Source organism: Hydra viridissima, unplaced genomic scaffold (genome assembly GCF_058129835.1).
Source record: "Hydra viridissima isolate aposymbiotic clone 2 unplaced genomic scaffold, HvirCarnegie_v1 scaffold_11, whole genome shotgun sequence".
NCBI classification, from domain to species: Eukaryota; Metazoa; Cnidaria; class Hydrozoa; order Anthoathecata; family Hydridae; genus Hydra; species Hydra viridissima.
The window spans coordinates 1,859,728-1,884,384 of NW_028324310.1; the positions used below are offsets into that span (position 1 = coordinate 1,859,728).

General features: G+C 29.8%; 4 protein-coding genes and 1 long non-coding RNA gene across 6 annotated transcripts in view; 2 read left to right on the forward strand and 3 right to left on the reverse strand.

Moving 5' to 3' along the window:
• The window catches only part of LOC149881646 (uncharacterized), a 74,796-nt gene extending 59,991 nt beyond the window's left edge, over window positions 1-14,805 (reverse strand). Inside the window, exons 1-3 of one of the 2 annotated variants that reach the window (XM_090066793.1) lie at window positions 14,734-14,805; window positions 14,461-14,538; window positions 13,004-14,371 (exon numbers count right to left, since the gene is read on the reverse strand). In XM_090066793.1, coding sequence (XP_089922919.1) covers window positions 13,534-14,371; window positions 14,461-14,525 — 903 coding nt within the window. In that variant the 5' untranslated portion in view covers window positions 14,526-14,538; window positions 14,734-14,805 and the 3' untranslated portion in view covers window positions 13,004-13,533. Of the gene's footprint in view, window positions 1-13,003; window positions 14,372-14,460; window positions 14,656-14,733 lie in introns of those variants that run through there. The other variant, XM_090066792.1, reaches the window with a different exon arrangement.
• On the reverse strand, window positions 1,366-1,772 carry LOC145191169 (ER membrane protein complex subunit 6-like). The gene has a single exon (XM_080068168.2). The coding sequence runs from the start codon at window positions 1,707-1,709 to the stop codon at window positions 1,374-1,376; it is 336 nt and encodes a 111-aa protein (XP_079924294.1). The 5' UTR covers window positions 1,710-1,772; the 3' UTR covers window positions 1,366-1,373.
• On the forward strand, window positions 3,271-4,387 carry LOC145191168 (small ribosomal subunit protein eS25-like). Its single transcript, XM_080068166.2, has 3 exons — window positions 3,271-3,368; window positions 3,685-3,777; window positions 4,103-4,387. The coding sequence occupies exons 1-3, from the start codon at window positions 3,366-3,368 to the stop codon at window positions 4,349-4,351; spliced, it is 345 nt and encodes a 114-aa protein (XP_079924292.2). The 5' UTR covers window positions 3,271-3,365; the 3' UTR covers window positions 4,352-4,387.
• Window positions 5,046-7,441, forward strand: LOC149881648 (zinc finger BED domain-containing protein 4-like). Its single transcript, XM_090067416.1, has 2 exons — window positions 5,046-6,788; window positions 7,126-7,441. Exons 1-2 carry the CDS (start codon window positions 5,495-5,497, stop codon window positions 7,200-7,202), a joined length of 1,371 nt encoding a protein of 456 aa, XP_089923542.1. The 5' UTR covers window positions 5,046-5,494; the 3' UTR covers window positions 7,203-7,441.
• Window positions 14,806-15,780: 975 nt separating the features above from the next.
• On the reverse strand, window positions 15,781-20,326 carry LOC149881649 (uncharacterized). The gene is made up of 2 exons (XR_016445139.1): window positions 20,198-20,326; window positions 15,781-17,523 (listed from the first exon to the last, which is right to left on the reverse strand). It is a non-coding gene; the product is annotated as an uncharacterized LOC149881649 (long non-coding RNA).
• Between the last annotated feature and the right edge of the window lie 4,331 nt (window positions 20,327-24,657).

Sequence of the window (24,657 nt, forward strand, 5' to 3'; positions counted from 1 at the left end):
TTATATCAAAGCTCCACCTTAAACTCTTTTCATGACTATAATTGAGCAATAAATTTCTTAAACTCGCTGCTCAGGACAATTTGCTTCCTTTGGTACCAATTTTGACGCCATTTTGACGGTGCACTTTTCAAACGTAGGAGCAGATTGTTGGCGACAGATCTAATATTTGACTGATAAAGATATTGCTTGCCTGGAAATTGTGAAAAGTTCTATTTGCAATAGGTTTCATTGTCTTTAATTATGCACAAGTTTTCTGGTCTTAAAAGTTTATATAGGTTTTTTGAACAACGAATTTCTCCATCAGTGGATCGCTTTGTAGTTTTCTTTCTATGAAAAGCTTTACATTCTTGAAATTTAAGTTCTTTTCCCATCAAAGCTTAGCTGCATTTTTCTAGCAAGATCTCTCTGCGGCTGACATGGAATGGATCTGAACATTTGATTTATGGATCAAATGATTTTGCTTTATATTTATCTTTAAATCCTTTCTTTTTTCCACTTCCTGCTTTTCTGTCAATCGATCAAATCTCTTTATATTACTTCAAAATAAATAAAGTCCAGTTTGGTTTCAGAGCTATATTATCTTGCTTCTACTACAAAAATTCAAAGTGAAAGTCAGAGCATTAATAATAATAATAATGAAAATAAAAATAAAGCATAAGCAATTTAGAAATTTAGCCTAATTTGTTCTTTCGTCTTGAATTTTTACAACAATCTGTGTTCTTTTTCTTTTTCATTATATAAACATATTGTAAAATATCATTAGATAAGTTAATTTTTTATTAGATTTTTTTTATGGCAGATTTTTAATGGTTTAATTTCAGATTTTTTCTTTTACTACTGAAATTGAACTTTTATTTTTTTTGAATTTAAACCAAAATACAATACAACTATATGATATGACAAATTTGAATACTATCATAATATGGGAATATTGAGGGAAGATTAATATGGGATGGAATTGAGGGAAGCAACAATATAATTCCAATTTAAAATGCTTTTTTTTAAATGTTTTAAATATTCTAATGCTAAAAACAAAAACAAAAAAATTACAACATCCAAATAACCAAAGTTTAAAAAATATTTTAAATAATAACAAAAAATAGATAATTATTAACAAAATATGGATTGTTTACTGAATTATATCAAATGGTGGCATTTGCAAAATATGTAAAATCTTCTGCAGATGGTAGAATCATACCATGATACCAATATATATAGTACTTTTTTTTATATTAATTTTATAATTATAATGTAAATACACTTTGGGTTGCTTTTAATTTTGCAGAAATGTTATGAAACATTAAAGAGGCTTAATTTATTTGCTGTTGTAGTTGAAAGAATTTGACAATGAATAAATATACTAAATTACATTTTTAAAACACATGTATCATTCCATACATAAATGTCCATACAAGTAAATATGTAAAGAGTTCACCGAACACACCATTTGTAAGCAAATGCCATTTACTCACAAAATAACGTTCACTTTTTGACTGTGTTTTTAAACCAAGCAAAATTGACATTAACAGCGACACAAGAATATAAAATGCAAACCCATTTAAACCAGTTAACCCAAGGATTCCAGCAGCAGAACCTGACACCACTGCCAAGAATGCACGACAATACTCAACAACACCTAAATTATTTCTTATTGCAAATGGGCTGTATGTTTCTAGATCCAGCCCTGCAAAATCCTCTGCATCAGCCATTTTATATTCTTAAAAAAAACTTTATTGATGGGTATGACTAAAAGAATACATATTACTAAATTGACACAGCAACTGCATACTTGCAAAATAAAAATAAAATGCATTGAATAATATTACTAAACATCCAGTTTAAAAAAAAAGTTGAATTGTAAAATTGAAAATAAATAAAAAATTTCCTAATAGTAAAATTGTTGAATTAAGAAGACAAAACAAATAAAACCTAAAAAAATATTTCCAAAAATATCTGCTTTTATTTAATATCACTAAAAAAGACTAACTGCCATTTAGAAAAAAAACTGTAAATATATAAATTCTTTCAATCAATTTAGTTTCCCTTAAAATCTTTCCATGAATTCTGGAATTGACTATGTATGACTCATTGAAAGATTTAAATAAACCATCTTATTTTTGCATTCAATTAGTTCTTCTAATTTTAGGCACACAGCAAAATTTTAACATTGAAGGAGACAGAAATTTGTGAGTCATTTTGTGAATCAATATTATTTAATTTTTTTGTTTTACAAGCAACTGTAGCATATAACTTTTTACTGAGAATACATGCTAAGACCTGGGGCTATCCCAAAAACCCATCCTTCTAATACATACTTGTCCCACATTAATTAATTTCAAGATAAGTTTGAACAAGTCAAATGTAGTATATTTAGTTTGAAAAGATGATTCCTTTAAAGATTTCAATTACATATTGTTAACGTCTAATAAAAAGACTCAACTCTGAAGATGATTAATTATTTGGTGTACATCCTGATAAGAAAACCAACTTTTTAGGAAATTGGGCCAAATTTGTAACCTTTTCTCCTGAAAAAAAGTTGCTCAGCAATTAATTAAAATGGTATCCTATTTCTGGTGGAAGAATCACATAAGTATATGCATAACTCAAGGTTGATCAAATAGACATGAGTGTATAGCATTCTTGTAAAGTTACAGTCAATATCTCTTTCCATATTAGAACTTTTAAGGATATTTGGCCCAATCCCCTAAAGCGTTGATTTTCTCATCAGGATGTACACCAAATAGATCAAGTTAAATTTTTTTTTACTAGTCGTTAATAACATGTGATTGAAAATTTTGAAGTAATCAACTTTTGAACCTAAACGTACTTCATTTATAAGGGTTTGATTAATTAGTTGTAAAAAGTGTCACGTTAGGTAAGTGAGAGAAATAAAGGCTGATCTTCATTACAATAAAATGGAAACTTAGAGCCGTAAAATCTAACACTTTTTCATAACAACGTTTCATAAATTAAATTAAAGCAGAAAGTTGCAGCTAATATTCAGTTGCAACATAATAATTTATAAATTATCAATAAAGATTTTAAATATTATTATCAGTATCTTTTCAGTTCTATTGAAAAATTGAGTTGAATAATAATCTTCACAAAAAAAACTCCTGCAGTAAACTAAACTCAATGTGCCTTGTTGCAAGTTTATACATTCGTGCTACCTAAAAAAAGTAAAAAATAATTGAATTCTTTTTATATTATGTTCTAGTAGATTTTTAAATTTTAGATCAAAAAATCTGTTTCTTATTGGATAAGTGGTTACCATTTTGAGGTCTGGTAATGAAAATTCAAGTTTCATAAAGTTAACGCATGTTAATAATGTCTTTTAATATTGTTGAGGCGAAAAGGCTGCCGTGATGGTCAGTAAACTCGTAGTTTTCTTAGTATTTCTTCTTTAATAGGTCTTATTTTTCTGCTTATCAATGAAGTTTTGTCTATTTTTCATCATAGTTTGTTATTGACTTTCAGCACTGTTTTCAATCATAAAAATGTTACTATCAAGAAAGCCTAAATCTTGTAAATTTACTGCATGGTTATAGAATATAAGTCTATAAAGCTATTCTAAAATTTAAAATAAGAAATAAAATTATTAGATAAGTCACCTGATAACAACTTTGATTTAAACTTATATTTACTTTATTTTTATATATTTTTAATTCTTAGTTTGTTTTATAGCCTCCTAAGAAGAGTGATAAAGATTCTAAGGCACCAGCCAAAGCTCAAAAACCCAAACCATCTGGTGGTGGTGGTGGTAAAGCCAAAAAGAAGGTAAACTTGATTTTTTAATTTCAATAGTCAAACACTTGTAAGCTTTATATTTTATATACAACATGCAGATATTTTAAACTATTTATACACAACATGTTGATGTTTTAAATTATTTGTTAAGCAGTAGTTATCTTCAATGGGCAAAAATTTGATAAAAAATCACAATAGACATTGTGATAATTGTGATAAATATACATGGATAAGTTGTTCTCGTATAATTGAATATAAGGGGATTTCCATTTAAAATGACTTGTAATATGGTGACAATTATAAGTATTTGATTCCTTTTATCATGCTCTGCAAGTTTGAAAACTTTTATTTTCAGAAATGGTCTAAAGGAAAAGTCAGAGACAAGTTGAACAACATGGTACTTTTTGATAAAGCAACTTATGAGAAATTCTACAAAGAAGTTCCTAGCTATAAACTTATTACGCCATCAGTTGTCTCAGAGCGTCTGAAGGTTCGTCTGTCACTTGCACGTGCTGCTCTTAATGAAATGAAAGAAAAGGGACACATCAAAGAAATTTCTGTACACCATGCTCAGAAGATATATACAAGAGCCACCAAGGAATAATTTAAAGATCTTCTTTGAATAAATTTCTCTCCGATACTTTGTTTTACTAATTTAATTACACTTAAAACCTCGTCACATCATAAAATCATTTCATCTGGTTTTTGTCTTTCTGACTGAAATCAGGTCAATGACTTTGTCATTACTTGATGTACCAGGACAAAAGTTTGTTTACAGACCTTTTTTAATAGGATGTTTTTTTATAGCAGTTCTGCTAAAGTCTTAAAATGTTACATGACATCTTTCAGATTTGTTAATTTTGAAAAATCATAACTTAAACACTCGATTTTAAACGAAACTTTTTACAACACTGTTCAATAAGTGTAAAATGCTTGAGATAAGATCATGTGCTCCTAATTCTAACCATCTGATTCCAAAACTGAACTCAGAGTACTGCTACTTCGTTAGAAAAAAAACGTTAAGATTCAAAAGGAAATTAAAGGATATCTGATTGGGTACTGTTTAACTATCAGTCCTATGTAACAGGTTCAATAAAAACACAAGAAAACATGAAATAAGGGATAATACATACTAACCATTTAACAGTCCATATTGAGGTCTAGGGAACTAAAAACGTTTCAAGGCTCTGGATTTTCTTTTGTAATTGCAATTAAGTCTCCAGGCGTTAAATTCAACTGAAAGTTATCGTGGTCAGATCGGTCTAGACTAGGGGTGTCCCGGATAGCTTGTTTTAAATATCTGGCCGGATACCGGATATCTTAAAATTATCCGGCCGGATAATTTTTATTTACAAAACCTATAACAGGTACTTTTTTAAGCCAATTATTCCAAAATATCACAACGGTAAAGATTCTACAATGACAAGTTTTGTTTGGAAGCTTTTCAAAATAAATGATCCTTCTGAATCGATAGCAATTTGCATTCCATGTGGAAAGCAGATAAGCAGGGGATCTAATAATTCTGGTCAAAAATTGTTTTCTACAACTCCACTGCACAATCACCCCAAAAAGTTTCATTTAAAACTATATGAAGAGGAAAGAGAAAATAATATTGAACCTTCAGCATCTTCAATTCCACAAGAACGTTCAAAAGGTAGCATGCTAATTTTAAAGAAAATGTGTGAAATGAAAAAACAAATGTCTATTGAAGATAGTGTTTCATCAAAAAAGATATGGGATATTAATAATGAAAAGTCAAAGCAAATACATAAAAAAAATAGCCATGATGATCGCTTTAGATAACCAACCATTCAGTATTACTGAAGATGATGGATTTATTGGTTTAATGGCTCATTTACAGCCTAGGTATTTAATCCCAAGCAGACATTTTTTTTCAGAGAATGCTCTTCCTCAATTGTATGATGATATAAAGAAGAAAGTTTTTAATGAAATTACAAAAGCACAGTCCATAAGTTTCACTTCTGATATTTGGACTTGTTCCTCATCTAATGAAACATTTATTTCTTTATCAGGACACTGGATAAAAAATACTTTTGAACGCAAACATGCTGTACTCTATGCTTCACATTTTCCAGAATCTCACACAGGAATAAATATAGCTGGAAAGTTCATCAATATGTTAGAAAGCTGGGAAATTAATTCAAAAAGAAGACATCTTTTAGTTAAAGATGGTGCTGCAAACATGTCTCTAGGAAGTAAACTTGCTCAAATAACATCAGTTCATTGCACAATTCATTTATTACAGCTTGTGATTAAGGATGCAGTTTTATCCCAAAGATTAGTAATAGATTTGTTAGCTAAAGCACGTAGGATAGCAGGCCATTTTAATCATTCATCAAAGGCATGTACAGAATTTAAGTTGTTACAACAACAACAAAATGAAACACCTCTACTTTTAGTGCATGATGTCCCCACTCGTTGGAATAGTGCATACTTAATGTTAGAACGACTTCAGAAACTTAAAAGAGCAGTTCAAATATATTTAGCTGATCATAATGAGCTGCCAACATTCACATCAAATGATTGGAAATTCATTGAAAGTCTATTGCATATTTTGAAACCTTTTTATGAACTTACTAAGTTTATGAGTTCTGATGTTTGTAGTTTGTCAACAGTTGTTCCAAATAAATGTACTTTACAAAGATTTTTATCAAAAGTTGATCAAAAAGATGATACAGTTCAAATAACGAAACATCTTTTAGCATCTTTAAATAAGAGATTCTTTTCTCAAGATAATCTAGATATTACAAATGATGAGAGATATGTTTTATCCACCATTATTGATCCTCACTACAAGCTCAAATTTCTTCCTATTGATAAAAGAGAGCAAGCAAGATCAATGCTATTAGAGGCTGTAGTGAAAAATCAACAAAATAAAAATGAGCTTTCACCAGAAGTTATTAATATTGCTACTTGTTCCAATAATTTAACACCAAGCGCCAAAAAAAAGAAAGTTGATTTGACAGAGAATGACTTTGATTCTTGCTTTTTAGAACTTGCCGAATATGAAGGAAATGGAGGTAAGAACTTTTTTCTGTTTGTAAGAAATTTTACAACAAACTTGTCGTTTAATAGTACTTAAAAACTAAATAAGAATATCAATTTTTATTATTATTATCAAAAACTAAATAAGAATATCAATTTTTCTTATTATTATTATCAAAATTCATTTAATTATTATTTTATTATAACATATTACTGTATATTATCGACAACAGATGTTAGTGTTATATTTATTTAATACTTCTAAAAGTTTTGTAAGTTGTTTATGAAAATTGCTTTGCCAATTTTATCTTATTTCATAAAATATAATTACAAAATTCCTATTTTGTAATTTCATTTGTAATTATTTTTCAGAAAATGATGGTCATATAAACTCGGATCAAGTCTCTCTTGTACAAGCTGCTCAAGAAGTTGATGTTTTCTTTAATTAATCTATTATAGATAAAAACAATGCTTTAAATTATTGGAAATATGAAGAAAAGTTTCCGCTGCTAAAAGATTTAGCCCTTAAATTATTAGCACCACCAGCATCTTCTGTATTTTCAGAGAGATTGTTTTCTGAATATGGAAATATTTATGAGAAAAAGCGATCAAGGCTGTTACCTCAACGCAGAGAAATGTTGTTGTTTATACATCATAATGCAAATAAATTTACAAATGAGTGATAAAATCTGTAGTTCTTGTGTACAGTTAGTTCTTAATTCAATTTGAATAATATTTTATTGAATCATTTTTTTAGTTTAATTTAGATTAATTAATTATTAGATTATTCAAAAAGATGAACACATTAAAGTTTGTGTTCTAGGTTCTGTCATTCTGTCAATTACCAAAGGATTTGATCATGGTTAAATTGTGTATCTTTAAGACTGCAGCAATAGCTTATATAATTTTTTTTCTTATTATTGATAAACATGAAGTATCCGGTATAACCAACCGGATAATTTTGTTATCCGGCCGGATACCGGATAATATACAAATCCGGCCCGGATATCCGGCCGGATAACCTATCCGGGACACCCCTAGTCTAGACACTTGGTTTTCATAATCAAGATGTCTAAAAGGAATCATTTCTCTAATCACTTACTGCACCTAGGTTTGGAGAGAAAGAAGTCAAGTTGTGAATGTAGGAAATGCACTTTAAGTGACATTTTGCAACCCTCTTTTTCGAATATCCAATTATTTAATAAAAACATCGGTCAGACCGATGATTCCAAGAAAATTTTCAATAACAAAAAGGCATTTCATGTTTGCAAATCCAGTTACTAAATAGTCTGGTGAGAGCTGTCGGGCACTACTCTTGAAATGGACTATTAATATATGTGCAGAGATATTGACTTCCTTGGTATAGAATGGGGAAATGTTGCATGTCCAGTTCTGAAATGACTTATTGGTTCCAGGCAACAGAAGATTTTAATGCTTTAGGTCACACCCTAAAACCTCTAACTTTTCTGTGGATAGCTTAAGGTCTCTTACAAGGTTTTTAAGATCGGTCGGTTAAAAAGTGTGACTTATTCTGTTCCAATTCTTTTTCAAATGAAGCATCTTCTTTATCTTCAATATCAAACTTAGCCTCATTTGTACTGTTATCGCTTGTGATGTTTGGAAATGTTGGTGAAATAAAAACAGGAGTCTCAACATCATGCAGAACTGGCCTCAGAACTGAAAGACGGACCGGGTTCATAACAACTGATCTGTTTTTCTAGGTAAATCTTGCTATGTTGGCCATGCAGAAGTAACAAACGAACACATAATTGGTTCACGCCGTATCCTAGTCAACAAGTTTGATACCAAAGTAACTTTGAGTCTTTTGGGTAATTTTATTTTCCTTGATCTTTTGTTGTAAACTTTCTATAAATGTAATAAAAATATTTTCCGGATGATTGATGCTCGACTCGTTCTTTTAATTGTAATAAGTTAAAAGAAAAACTCTTTTAAACTTTTTTAGTAATCTAAAAGAAAAGACATGGCAATACAGCAGTAATCTTATGAGAAAAACTCAGCACAACATACATGTTAACAAGCAATCTTATGAGAAAAACTGTACGTGATAGAATAACCGAATTACCACCTCTTGATTTGTTACAGCCTGACAGCGCCGTGGCATACTTTCAATTAGAGATCTAATCATTTTTTGAGGGATATCTTCCTCCACGCAGATAAGACTTTGTCATAGCTCGTCTAGACTGTTAGGTGGTGGATATTGGCTTCTCATTGTGTCCCAAAGATGCTCTACAGGGTTCATATCTGGACTGCAAGCTGGCCACTCTATAACTTGAATAGTAACAATATGTGTTGTATGTGGTCCAGCATTATCCAGCATCAGAAGGAATCCATCACCAATGTACGGTGCAAAAGATACCACAAAAGGTTCTAAAATGTCTATTATGCATCGTTGAGAATTTAGACGTCCAACATCAACAATAAAAAAGCTCTGTGCGGGCTGTTAAAAATATTTCGGCCCAAGTTCGTGATTTCTTAATTCTTCATTGGATAAAGTAACAGTTGCAACTCATTCATCACGACTTAAAATTCGTCATGAACGCTGCATTGCGAACAGATGTGTTGTTTAAATAACAGTTATCTTTTCTACTGTTAAAACAATTTAAAACCAATGCATACTTTTCTTTTAGAAGTGAGGTTTAATTACAGCAAAACATGCTATTTATGAAAAGCTGCAATAATTTCGAAATTAAAATAGGGAAATGGAATAAAACCTACAAAAGGCGTAACAATAAACACGAATTTATAAGTGGTGCGATAATTTTGCGATTAATTGGTGTAGATATTTTAGAGGAATTCGATTTGCCTTTGAAACGCAAAAAGCTTTTAAAAAAAGATGAACTTGTTAAAATTTATTGTTTAAAAAAAGTATATAGACTTATGCAAAATATAGCCAGTTCTCTAAAACACTATTTCTCTCCTATCTCATTCAATTCTCTGTAACAGATCCGTCTTTTATACATTTTATCAGCCAATTATTCCTTCGCTTCCTGCTTTTTGACCCCGCATTTCTATGTTTCTAACTTTAAGATCTTCGTAAAATTTTTTTAAAAAAAGAAAATATCTTAATTGTGATTAAACTGATCAATATTAACAATTTTGTACAGTTTTTTAAAGAAAAAAAAAGACAATATTTATTTTATTAGTATTAGTTATGAATAACAGTTGGTTAAAGAAGAAAATAAAAGGAAATTTAAATTTAAACTTTGTGGGCCTCTTTCTTTTTTTACAATATTTTCCGGTCTGTTTTTTTATACGCACTTGATAAAACTGAAATAATAAAAAAACAGTACAAATTTTTTGGTCAATATTTGTGATGAATCGGTCAGTATTTTTTGAAATAAATATTCAGTATTTTTTGGTCAGTATATGCAGTGGGTGCAAAAAGTATCCGACACAAAGGAAAAACTTTATTTAATTAAAGCCTATTCAACAAAATAACATAAACAAACACTATTCTAATGTAATTTTAGATGGGAAATACAAATATCGTATCAAAACAACAATACCATTAAATGTTGACTTGATAATTGCAATTTTGTAAAAGTTAAGGTTCAAAAAGTATCCAACACACCGTAAAAAACTTACTCAATACTTCGTCATGTGACCTTTAGCAGACAAAACTGCTTCTAAACGATTGGAACACTTGTTTACAAGATTAGCATATATGCTAATTGGAATTTTAGCCCACTCTTCCTTGCATATTTCTTTCAATTGGATAAGATGTCTTGGATTTCTCTCCTGTACCCTCAATTTCAATTCCCGCCACAGATTTTCAATTGGATTGAAGTCAGGTGATTGGCTTGGCCATTCCAACAAGTCAATTTCCCTCTCCTGAAACCATGCACGAGTTGCCCTAGCCGTGTGCTTAGGGTCATTGTCTTGTTGGAATATCTAACCTCGAGGAAGGTTCAATTTTTCGGCTGACTTCACGTGACATCTCTCAAGAATGCCCCGATACATTTCGGAGTTCATCCTTCCTTCTATGATTTCCAATTCCCCAGGGCCTGCAGAAGAGAAACAACCCCAAAGCATTATGCTACCACCTCCAAACTTCACAGTTGGGACGGTGTTCTTCTGGTGAAACGCAGAGTTCTTCTGTCTCCAAACACGACTGACACAGTTCCGACCAAACAACTCTATTTTAGTCTCATCTGACCATAATATTTTATCCCAAAAGCTTGAAGGTTTACTCAAGTGCTCTTCAGCAAAATCCGGCGTTTCTTTACGTGAATTTCCTTCAAGAGCGGGGTTTTTCTTGGTGACCGAGAGTGAAATCCTCTCTTTCGAAGAACTGTCCTAATTGTATTCTTGCAAACATTTGTCCCAGATGATTGCAAGTCCTTTTGCAGTTCAGAGCGAGTCAGTCGAGGATTATTCTATACTTTTCGAACTAAATTCCTAGCTGTACGGTCAGACACTTTTGTAGGACGCCCTGAACGAGGCAGACTAGTCGAAAGATGGAAGGATTTCCACCTCCAAACAGTATCGCCAACTGTCGAAATTGGGATATTTCCCAGTAGGCATGCATCGTCCGCACGACGTCCGTAAGACGTCCGTAAAACGTCGTGTGGACGATGCATGCCCACTGGGTTAACACAGATGAAATTTTTCTATATCCCAAACCATCTCTGTGCAGCTGAATAATTGATTTTCTAGTTGATTCAGACAATTCTGCAGTTTTAGGCATTGTTGAAGAGCATAAAATTTAGGCCACCTTCCAATGAAGATGTCAGGTAATGAATGACTGCAGTAAGAAAGATTCTATGACGTTCTTTTGCGTTCAAAATGTTCCAAAGTTTTCTGATTCTAGAATATTCCCTCAAACATAACGGATGACAAATTATTGGCAAATCAAATTCTTTATTTACGATGTGTTGGATACTTTTTGAACCTTAACTTTTACAAAATTGCAATTATCAAGTCAACATTTAATGATATTGTTGTTTTGATATGATATTTGTATTTCCCATCTAAAATTACATTAGAGTAGTGTTTGTTTATGTTATTTTGTTGAATAGGCTTTAATTAAATAAAGTTTTTCCTTTGTGTCGGATACATTTTGCACCCACTGTCTATACAATTTTGGGTCAGTATTTTAAACAAATGATCAGTATTTAACTTTAGTTTTGTCAGTATAAAAATTAAATTTGGTCAGTAAAAACAGAAGTTGGTTAGTAAAAACTTCATTCATACACTTTCGAAAAGTATTTGATCTCCAAATATTTAACAAAATGAAAATGTGATCAGTCTTTTAGTAATGATTTAACAGCTTTATTTGGTTTCTCACGTTTTCTTTTTCACCAATAGGAATGTTTTTTGCTGCTAGTGGAGGTTTAGAAAACGTCATTCGAATTGTAAAACCGACAATATGTTTACACGTGTGTTTCTTAAAGAAATCTTAACAACTCTATATACACTATGTGACCAATTTTCTTCATTGTTGATTACAGTTAAGGTCCAGACTTTAAAAGCTTTTTGTTTGAATTGATCAAAAGTCTTCCATTTCATTTCTTTGATATAATCTATTTCTGTCTGAGTAGTTTTTATTTCTTCATTTGCAGGTAGGTAATATTCAGTTGATTCAACTACTTCAGTTGATTCATCTATTAAAAGTTTGTTGACCTAACTGTAAGGCACCTAACTGTCTGAGACCAAGCTGTCGATGACCGAAAAACAGTTTACCTACAATTGCATCCTTCTTATTCGGGTATGCTTCACTTCTTATCCACTCACGTTTTTGTTTCTGTTTCCTTGATTTCAATGATGCTTGCTCTTCTATTGTCTCAATTTCTTCTTCACTAGAGGACTTGTATTCTGGAACAAAGTTTTCCATTTTTTTAAACTTTCTTTGTTCAGTGCTGAGATAGAAATGTTAGTCTTATTTGTAAATTTTATCTAATTACTTTGGACAAAGTTCATAATACTCCATTTAAATTACAGATCATTTTATTTAAGTTACAAATCATTAAATATTAGTTTAAAATACAGATCGTTTAATTTAAAATACAAATCATTTTAATTAAAATACAGATCACTTAATTTAAAATACAGATCATTTTATTTAAAACACAGACCATTTTAATTAAATAACTGACCATTTGGTTAATTTACTGAGCATTTAATTGAAAAACTGATAACTAAATTAATTAACTGACAGTTAATATATAATACTGACCATTAATTAAAATACTGACCATCTCAATAAAATACTGAAAACAAAAAAATATACAGTGTCCTCAATAAAAAATGGGACAGCATGATTTTTTTAAAAAAAGCAAAAAAAATTAAATTTTTGTCAAATATTTTTTAACTTTTTTTAAAATATGTCAAATAATTACTTCTATTACACAATATTTTTCATTAAAAACAAAAAAAAGTCAATAAAACAGTTAGACTTATAACAAAACAACGGAATTAGTAAAAATCAACTAAAATAGGAAAATTCAACTTTTTTAAAAAAGAATGGTAAAATTGAGTATGTTTTCTAATTTTTTACATCTATGTTGTTTAACATAGAATGCTTTATGCAATTACATTTTCCCTTGATACAACTAAATAGAAATTAAATCAGTTTTAAGCATAATATTCATTTTTAATACTTGGTTGCATAACCTTTTGCATCAATAACCGCTTGGCATCTATAGGGCATGCTTTCAACTAGTTTTGTTAACAAGCTAACTTCCAGTGAGTTCCAACCTTTTAAAAGTGTCAAAAATAATTCATCTTCATTACAAGGTTTTCTGTCTTTTAGTTTAGAATCTAATATAGACCACAGGTTCTCAATTGGATTAAGATCAGGTGATTGTGCCGGCCACTCAAAGGTAGGTATACCAGCCTTTTGTATATATCTTTTATTTTTTTTGCTGTTTGCTTTGGGTCATTGTCTTGCTGAAATATATAGTTTCCATCTGGAAATAGATGTGTTATACTAGGTTTTAATTGGTTAACTAAAATATAATGGTACTTATGTTGATCCATAATTCCTTCAACTCTGTACAAGTTTCCCACACCATGAGCAGCAAATGCACCCCAAACCATGATTTTTTTGTCATGCTTTACTGTGGCACGTGTGCACTCTGGATTATATGGTTCACCTTTTTTTTTCCAAATTCTTCCTCGATTACCATATTGTAGCACAAAAGGTGATTCATCTGTCCATATGACACGTTTCCATTGATCTGAAGTCCAGCTTAAATGATCTCTACACCATTTTAATCTCTTAACACAATTTTTCTCGTTTATAAAAGGCTTTTTTGTTTGCCACCCTGAAGTAAACTCTTCACCTTTCTTTATTCTTGCAACAATTGTATTGTTACATAAGTGTTCAAGGTTTAAATTTTGTTTTATCTGACTCACTGATATCCTACGATTCTTCATCACTTCCCTAACAATCAATCGATCTTCTCTTTCTGTCGTTTTTCGCTTTCTTCCTGACCCTGACTTTCTGCTAATTGAATTTTGAGAAATAAATCTGGACACAACTCTTTGAACTGTAGATTTACCACATCCAACTTGTTTGGAAATTTTACGCAAAGGCCAATCTGCATTGTGCATTTGAATTATTCTTCCTTTATCAAAGTCTGAAACGTGTTTTTTCCTAAGTTGGTAAATATGAATTTTAACTGATAAACAAATGATATAGTTCCAACTAAATACCAAAATACTATAAGTATGAATGTCTTATACCTATTTAATGATTGAATTTTTGTAGTAGTAGAATCAAAAGCATTTAACTTTGCCATTGCTGCCATTTAATTATAATTTCTAATTATATAAAATTGTTAAAAAATTTAATTTAAATAAAATAATATAAACTTTTTTGAGTCAAAATGTCATTTTGAAAAGTTAAAAATAACTTTACTTTGCAAAAAAACAATATAAAATTACATGTAACACTTTATAATGAGGAAAGCTTTAATCGGAAATATAAAATACAATGTTAAAGATACCCTTTTTTACCTGTTGTTAATTTGAGGCCCACGTCCTTTTTTTTCAATTTCTTTTCATTTTAAATATTAAAATAGTGTAAATATATTAAGTATCTAACATTGAAAACCAAAAATTTTTAAACATTTAATGGTACAATCAACTTTACTTTATTATAAAAAATGTATACAATTTTTTCATTTATGTTAGATTTCTAACAATTCTGCAGTTTAGTTGAATTACAAAAGTTAAATCAATTATTTTTGTTTTTTTATTAAATAGTATAGTTCATTATTTGTTCTAATTTTATAATTAAGAAAAAAAAATTTAAAATAATTGATACAACAATGATTTTTATGACTTTTAACAAAAACGTCATGCTGTCCCATTTTTTTTTGAGGACACTGTATATATACTGACCGACTAAAAATACTGACCCATTAAATGTCACCCATAAAAAAAGTATAAACTAGTAAACATGTTAGTTATACATTAGTTGTAGAGAACTATTTTTCCTCTCAAACAAAAAAAAAAGAAGAAGGTTTATATCTAATACGACAACTTTTTCATTAGGGGAATGGGGTTAGTAAGTAAATTAAAACAGTTATTGCTGAACTATGACGAAAATTCATGAGATCAAGATGTGGTACGAACTTGTGAGTCTAACAAGTTCCTAAGGGTATGAAGAAAGTAAACTCACCACGTAAATTGAACTAAAGAATAATTTATTATGCACTTGTAAAATCATTTATTGACATTACTCACATTCAACAATCTTGCGACCCACTTTATTACTTAGATGATGAGTATGCAACATGCTCCCATGCTCCGAAGATTAAATGTTAAACGAAATCCTCTGTAATGTCCTCATCCCATATAACGCAGTACCAACGCTGCTTTTTATTTTTTTTAGATCTTTTTTTTTTTATTCTGATTTTGCTTTTGTTGCCCTTATGTTTTTCTTTTCTTTTTTTCTTGATTTGATTTTATTTATTTCTCGCAGTTGTTCTTTTATTTATGGAGGTGCAGGTAAGTAAAAGCTTTATTTAAGCTTTTGGTTTAGTTTTTTTTTAACTCCCATTTTAACAACGGGTGCTTTCTTTTTTCTTTTTCTTTTGTTTTTTTTTGCTTTCGTCTTGAAATCCACGGGAATTGATAAATAGTATTTCATAAGAATATACTTGTAATTCTTTGGGATTGCTGACACATGCTACTGTTTTAGGATAACTGATGATACGGATGAAAATTCAAGTATATTGTAATTTTATACGGTACTGTAGTTGATTTTTGAAGAACAATTGGTCTTTGAGTAAACTTGCTTGTAATAATAAGTTCTATTTCTTGAGCCATTGTTTTTGAGTTAAACATGTTCTCCACTCTCTCTAAAAACTTTTTTGAGTGCAAAGAGTTTCTTGGTCATGTTTCTCATTGTAACACATGTTAACACACAACAACACATGTGGCATATGTTCATCTCTCGCAGTCTTAATAAATCAGCTAAAGACTTTTCTTGAACTATTTCTTGAAAATTCCATATTCAGCCCAGTTAACTTTTAGAAGTGATTTATTTATTCAACCATGATGCGTTGATTTAATGGTTGTGTCAAATTAATTGGTCTGCAATTTCAAAGCTTGAATGTGTGGTGATGTCTCGAGTTGAAAGGCTGTGATATATCGGATGAGTTAACATTTAACCAAAGAATAAAATAATAAGCTTTTCATTATGAATAGCCAATTCTGTGAATTCATGAACTCCAAATGGATCATGGTTTAATAGCCAAATTCCAGGTCTACCAAATCCATTTATAGTATTATACATTAAGACAAACATTTGGAAAGCAACTCACGGGTGATTTTATACCTAAAAGATGGGTTTTCATTTGTCGGGGTTAATACGCAGCCACTTTAAAAACTCTTGCACATAATATGTTTATAATAGCTTTAAAATAGTGATACCAAGAGGCTGCATGCGATGTATAGCAAGACTCAGCATTGATATTCACCAAGAATTTGATACTTTTAGAATGGCATTTAAGTTTTTTGTATGGCTGAAATGACCATCTAGATTTAAAAGAATAGGGAAATCCTTTGTTAATTTTATGAAAGCTATGAAGTAGTCAATCCATATTTTAAACAGTTCTGAGATCATCCATCCGCTATCATTACCTGCAAAAACGTGTTCTAGAGGGTGGACTCAAGTTTAGCTCGTCTTTCATGTTTTTATGTTTAAAAATTACTTTTGGTGGAAGAAAATAGCCATGTATACAAAAAACACCAGTGGTTTTGGCAACCTTCTTGGCAACTGGAGAGAAACGTTTTCCTTTTCCTGCTTTTATTTTATGTCTGGAATTTGAACTGTTAACAAATTAGTTTTATCTATATTATAAAAATATTTGCCCTGATGTGAATATTTATTGTGGATTTGTTGTCATAAAACCCACCGAGAGCTGCTCGTTGAAGCCTAAGACCTAGCAATTGATGTAAGTTTAGTATTATGTGACTCATTACAAGGTGCTTTTTCATAAAAGAGTTGTACCAACATTTGCCTGCAGTTCTCTTAGCTTTATTAAAGTTGAAGGGCAAGTGTGCTTGTTGAGATCTTCTTTAATTTCTGGTAGAATCCACACCTCCTACTTTTTCTGGTAGACCTACCTCCTACTTTTACTCCATCTCTTGTAAGCATGTTTTTATTCAGCAAATAACGAATTAAAGTGGGTTGAGCAATTTTATACAACTTTGCACATTCATTAAGATTACAAAGCTAATATTTGTAGGCAGTGGGAGGTTTTGAGGTTTTCTTCTGTCGATGTAGCCAACCGTCTTCTAAAAACATGCATGCAAAAAACTTTTTGTTGATATGAGAGAATATGTGTGTAAAACAAAACAAAGCTCTACAAAATTTAATATAGAAATATAGAAAAATATAATTAAAAACAGGAAATAAATTCTAAATTTAATTGATATTACGTCTATATGTTTAATTTGCAAATGTAATAAAACAAATTAGCAACATCTAATACATTCAGCGCGTAAAAAGTGTCACAGGTTGTGTAATTAGTACCATGGTTACTTTTCCCCCTCCGTCACACAATTTTCGACAACTTTGACTAAAAATAATTTTCTTTAGTGTTTTAATTGCCAATGCGAATTAAAACAAAATGTGTTTGTTAATGAAGCAAAATTATTGGTCCAACACCATAAAATGTATAGTTAAGTTTAATGTGTATCCACTCCTTCATGGGACAACTAGTAGGATAGTCTAATTATTTCATTAAATAGTGTAAAAAATTAGAAACAAGCCAATCATTTTCTTTTACGTTCGATTCCGCCATTTTTGGTCAGCATACATATGTCATCGACTGACTTGATTTTATTTCAACAAGTTTAAACCAATCGGAATAAGTGTAATGACGTTGGTACAAAATTCACAGCAGTACTAGTTTGTCTTCTTTCCCTTGTGTTTTTGAGAAATAAATTAACGGTTTTAATGTAGGGGAAAGGTGCCTATGATGGCATAGCGCCTATGATGGCATACTGGTCATATTTCCAAAAATATTAGTTTTGGTGCATAAGTGATTCGACCAACATGTGTATATAAGTAAATCATAACTTCTGGTAAAAATTCGTCCCTCAGTCATAAATAATGCTTTTGTAATCAACAAACATAAATTTTCGCATGTGGTGTTGTAGTTTTAATGCTCTCATATATTTAGGATTACAATTTTATTATAGATCATACAGAAGTAAAATTTTCATGCATTTCATCTGCAGACTTTGTACATTTATTAGAATACTTATTTTAATGCTATGTGTAGAATAAGGTAGACACAGTTTGTTTTAATAAATATGGTGACTCTTTCCTATCATGGCATACCAAGGAGTTGCCATCATAGGAAAGTCTGCAAAATGAATTGAAAAAAATGCCTGAAAAAAATTTTAATGCGCATAAAAAGAGGTGATCAGGCTAAGAACAAAGATGAAATACAAGAGTTTGAGAAACCAATACATTTGGAAATTAGATCTCCCCCATCAGAAGCTTCCATATGCATTGGATCTTCTGTTTCAACGAAAGGATAAGATCTAGTATACAAAAGTTGTGTCCGGTGCCTTTAGCACCCTCTAAAATTGAATTGAAAACGTGGAAAAACTGGACCTCTGAATACCACACCGGATATTCAAGAATTAAAAGATAAGGCAAAAGAAAAAGATAACAAAGAAAAGGAAATATTTGTTAGAAAAACAAAAAGAAAGACGACTGTTTAAGAAAAATACTGCAGTGAGGAGATTAAAGGAATACAGCATTTTTGTGTTGTTATGAACTTTATTCGCTGTCTTGCTCTAGAGAACCATGAATTTGTTGTCGAAAATGCAGATCTTAGTGTCATGTTTTATGTGCAGGCATAAAGAGAAGTAGAAAAAAGTTTATATGTGAACTATGCTTATAGACCAAATATTTATTTTTAATTTTGTTTTTTTTTGATAAGTTATGTTTCCATTAGTAAAAAACAAAAAAAATTCTTGTTTGTCTAATTTCTTTAAAGTGTGCCATCATAGGAGCAGTTTGTTGCCTATGATGGCATACTTGTGTGTTTTTTTTTGTGTTTTTTAATGGTATAAGCTTATAAAAAAGCCAAATAGTGAAAATTCTGAGGTTCATTATTATTCTGCATGATAGAAGAAATACACCCATGTCAAAAATTTTTTTTTAAGTTTTCAGGTAATGACTCAGAGCAACGTTAAAAGTCATAGGCACCTTTCCCCTACCTACATTTTTTTTTTTTTAAACAAAATTAATTCTAAATTTTGCAAGGAATACAAGTTTCAAATTAAAAAAGGGCAAAAAAAAAAGAGTTACAACTTTGCTTTATGCGTTTTTTAAGAGTGAAACTTCCTCAAATAATAAGAGATTTCTTTTTTTAAATAAAACTATTTTGATTTACTAAAAAGATACCACTTTGGTTGTATAACATAAACAACGAAGTGTTTTTCAAGTTGCTCCCTCAAGATTTTCTCCCTGTTCTTCTGAATCACTTTGGGAATGTAGATTTATAAATTTTTTAAATTATGGTATTTATTGGTTAGTAAAATAGAAGGTCAATCTAAGATTGACCTTCACTAGATTATTTTACAAAATCAATACACAAAATGATGAAAATACAACATTATCAACTTCGTTTGACCTTTTTTAAAAGTTTAAAAGAAAAGTTTAAAAATTTTCTCGTAGCTTACAAAACATTGTACAATTTTTATTGGTTTTTTCTAATTCTGGCACAATCTTTTTCTCCGAGAAATTGATTGTCTTGATAAAAAAAAACTGGATCTTCCGTGTTCATTCTATTCTTCATATTTAACAATTATTTCATTTCGTCTTCACACCATCATGACTAATTAAAACTGTCTTTGTTTAAACGATATTTTTGGTATGAGAATGTAAACATTGAATTTGAATGAAAGATAATAACACTAATAAAAAAAATAAATAAATAAATAATAAAACCTTCTCAACGCTTTCTGAGCTAAAAAAAGTGACGTCAGACTTGCGGTGTCTAGATTAAAAACTTCTATGCAACAATTTGCGGTTCTAAAATACAATTTAAAATGAGTTCATTCTCAATTTAATGCCAATGATAATAAAAATGCCAATGATTATTCTCTGTGGAATAATGTTCTTAACACTGAACTCAAAGTAAAAACTAATGACCGGACAACCGCCAATGATTATTCATGACAACCGGACAATGCCAATGATTATTCTCTGTGGAATAATGTTCTTAACACTGAACTCAAAGTAAAAACTAATGACCGGACAACCGACTAATGTAATCGTTTTAACCGAAAAAAATGATTAACTCAACCATGAATGGAAAATTAAGCGTCCCGGTTAAAATTTTCGCGGTTAAAACAATTATCAAGAACTATGATTTTTAATCGGAATAATCAATTATGAGCGCCCACTTTTAAGCTTTCAATCAAAATAAAAGATTTTCAATTTTTTGAACAGTTTAACTTTCATTGCTGACGTATTAGTGATAAAAAAAACACCATCTCCTTATATGACAATATTTATCACATAAGGAGTTGGCGTTGTGTTTTTTGTTGTTTTGTTTTTTTATCACTAATCATAATTTGAAGGGAAGATTTAAAAAATTATTTTCATTGTTCATTGATGTATTTGTGAGATTTGAACTTAAAGATTATAAGCCTAATGACAAAAATTTGCGCATTATGAGGAAACCAAAAGTAGTATTAGCTCATACAAATAATGCACGTGTCCTATTTCTTTTAGTTTTTCTTTTCATTGATCAAAGTTTATTTAGATATGTTGGTCATTTAGAAATCTAAGTCGCGTTTTTACGCTATAACTTTCTTAAAAAAAAAAAATATGTAATGAAATAAAATGGCAAAAACGATTTGAAAATGACGATTACGGTTATTCGAAACACTTTAAAATGACCTAAACGTTTTAAATAATTTTTTTAAAACGATTATAACGAAAAGCAGTTATCATTTAGTTCATTGCATTTTTAATTCGGTTGACCATTAATCAATCGAATCGCGCGATTGTCCGGTGTTTTATGAAAACGTCGAAATAAAAACTGCATCTTAACGATTTTCATTGTTAGCTTTGATAACTTGAAATTTAAAAACTTCAATTTTTACTATAGTTCTTAGTATGTTTTTGCAATTCAGTATATTTTGTAAATGTAAATACATTAATCATTAACGAGGATGATTGATGAGACAAACTGAAGATTTTTTTTGTTATTTATTTGTTATAAGCATGGTATTTTGTAAACATTCTTTAACGGCAAAACAAAAAATGAATACTAAATAAACAACGATTTAAAAGGAATATTTCAAATATTATTTAGTATTAATTGGCGGGCTAGGTATTGCTGAAATAGAAGATTTTAATGCCACTATCTCGTCACAATCCTGCAATTTTTATGACATTAATTCAGCATTGTATTATTTCTAGTACAGCAATAGCAGCAAGCCACAATAGGGACTCTTGTAATGAAATAAAAGGTCAAATAATTTTTTAAACTATTTATATGAATTTATGTGGAACTAAAGATTTAGTGCGCATGATTATTTTAATTTCAGAAAATAAATTGCAAATATTAATTCATTCTGAGCTTCTTTTTTGTATATATTTTACTTGTTTCTTTTTTATAATTTTTAGTATATTTTAATAATGTATAATTTTTAGTATATTTTAGTAATGTATAATTTTTAGTATATTTTAATAATGTATAATTTTTAGTATATTTTAGTAATGTATAATTTTTAGTATATTTTAATAATGTATAATTTTTAGTATATTTTAGTAATGTATAATTTTTAGTATATTTTAATAATGTATAATTTTTAGTATATTTTAGTAATGTATAATTTTTAGTATATTTTAATAATGTATAATTTTTAGTATATTTTAATAATGTATAATTTTTAGTATATTTTAATAATGTACAATTTTTAAATTTCTATCAAAAGTTTGCTGATATAAATTTATATCAAAATTCCCTTTTTCCTTCATTTCCTTTATAACAAACTTTTTATGTTGACAGTAAAAACCAGGTCAGTTTATTCATAAAAGTTTATATGAAAGTTCAATTGTAGACGAAATGTCAAATTAATTAGCATTTTACGATCATATCACAACCGCCTAAGTCATTTAAGGTTTTGAGTTTGTATTTAAAATGCATACCTTGCACATTCTTCTGTAAAATTGCAAAATCGTCCGAGTAATGAACCAATCAGAACACATTTTTTTTAGTTTGTATTATTGATAACATGAAAATTTAAAATCTCAAGCATGATTTTACTTTGTTTTGATCAAAAAATTCAAATTTTTTTTTTATCAAAACCAAGTAAAATCAAGTTTGAGATTTTAAATTTTTCTCATTTTAAAAGATGGGGAGTAAGGGGAGAGAGGCGTGCAAGACGTGCAATAACGCCCAGTCATCAATTAAATCTCAGGTCCTGTTTAAAGAAATTTTATTACTAATTTATTTAAACCGGGAAGATTCTCTGTGCAATTGCAAAAATCATACCCTTCCTCCTACCCCCCCCCCCCCCTCCTCAAATAACCGGCAGAAAATATTGGACAAAATAGACATGGCTCATTCCCCGATATGAACAAGTGGTTTACTGGATGAAGAAGGGTGATTAACATAATCTCGGTACAGGATCTGAAAGAACAAGGGCTTGGCATCCACAAGGATACGACTTCCAATATTAGGTGCAATCTAGAACATTCCGTGATCTAAAAGATCACGGAAAGTTTTAGATTGCACCTAATATTGATACAATATTAATACAATCTAAAGAATTCCGTGAAAAAAGGGTCTAAAATGGTTTGGGGCAAAGAGGGTTGGGAACAGAATTTTAAGAATCTTGAAAACCAAGTATTCCTTAAAGATTATCATTATCAATTACTTGACATTTTTTGACATTTTATGACTTTGGCATGAAAAGGATTTCTCTTAATATTTTTAAACAGTATTTCGTCATTGTTGCGTTAGTAATCGTTAATAAGCGTTAGTAATCGTTAACTAGCATTAGTAATCGTTAATTAGCATTAGTAATCGTTAACAAGTATCAGAGATCGTCAGTGTATGACTCGGAAGAATTAATAGTTCGAGCGTAATTTATTTTCAAACGAAAAACTTATTGATGAATAATTTTCAATTATTTTAATGTTTCTTTGTTGATATTATTATTTTTTTTAATGGAAATTTTTTTGTTACGAGTTAGTTAAAAATAAAAAAGTTGATAAAAATATTTTTCAAAATTTACGCTGACAGAATCTTTTCAAAAATTTAAGGTCTTTATTCTCTAGTTAAACTTCATCTTGTTTGTTCACAATGGCTTTTTGTCACGTAGCTTCGACTCATCAATTGATTGGAATCACATCGGTTGATTGGATAAACGTTTGATTGTAACAATATTACTAAAGCAGGCACGATCAAACACGATCAAACACGATCACAATCAAAGAGTTCAGATTAAACTTATTTGAATTTGACTTCAATCTGATGATCTGATGCTATTTATAATGCTGTTTTTTACTGGTATAAACATCAAAACAAACAGCGATTAAAACAGCCACAGATTAAGCTAGATTACTGCAGCAAAAACCGCGTTTAAACCTTAAAAACGAACAAAACAACAGCAATTCTTTTTTCAAACAATTTTCGAAGGTAACAAAACAATTGACTAAATTATTAGTCAAAAGAAGTGAAAATCTTATGAAGCTCTTAAATTTTTTCAAGGCAATAAAAATAAAGTTATGTGTATCCCTAATTTATGTGATTATAATTTATGTGTATCCCTAATTTATGTGAATATAGTTTATGTGTATCCCTAATTCATGTGGTTATAACTGTCGCGTTTATTGTTTAATGATTTTTTCAATCGTGCGATAACTTTTTTTTTTTTTTTGAAATCAAAATTTTCATTTTGACGATGGAGTTAGCAAAACATTTTTTGATGCAGATGAATTTCTGTTTTCATATGCTCGTTGAGATATGTTGAGGTTTGACCATTTGTGCAAATATACCACTCATTAAACATTTACTCTACACTTTCTCACTAATTATTTTTGAGAATAAAATTTGAAGAACTGTTTTAAAACGTTTTGAAAAGCTTTTATGTTCTTTTGAAATAGGTTTTTAATGGAGTTCTCCTTCTTAGATATTCCGGTCTGCATTATTATCGAACTAACGCTAATCTTTTGTTTTTTTAATGTACACTTTCTTATGATTTCATTGCCGATAAGAAATGTAAAACATAAAAATTTTAACGTCACACAAAAAAATTGTGTTATTTACTTGTAGCACTCAGCAACCGTGATTTATTTACCTTTGTTCGTAATAAATAATTATTGAATAAGAATTGTGAGTTGTTTGTATATAAATTGAATTCTCTGCAAAATGGAGTTTTCATTAGCCA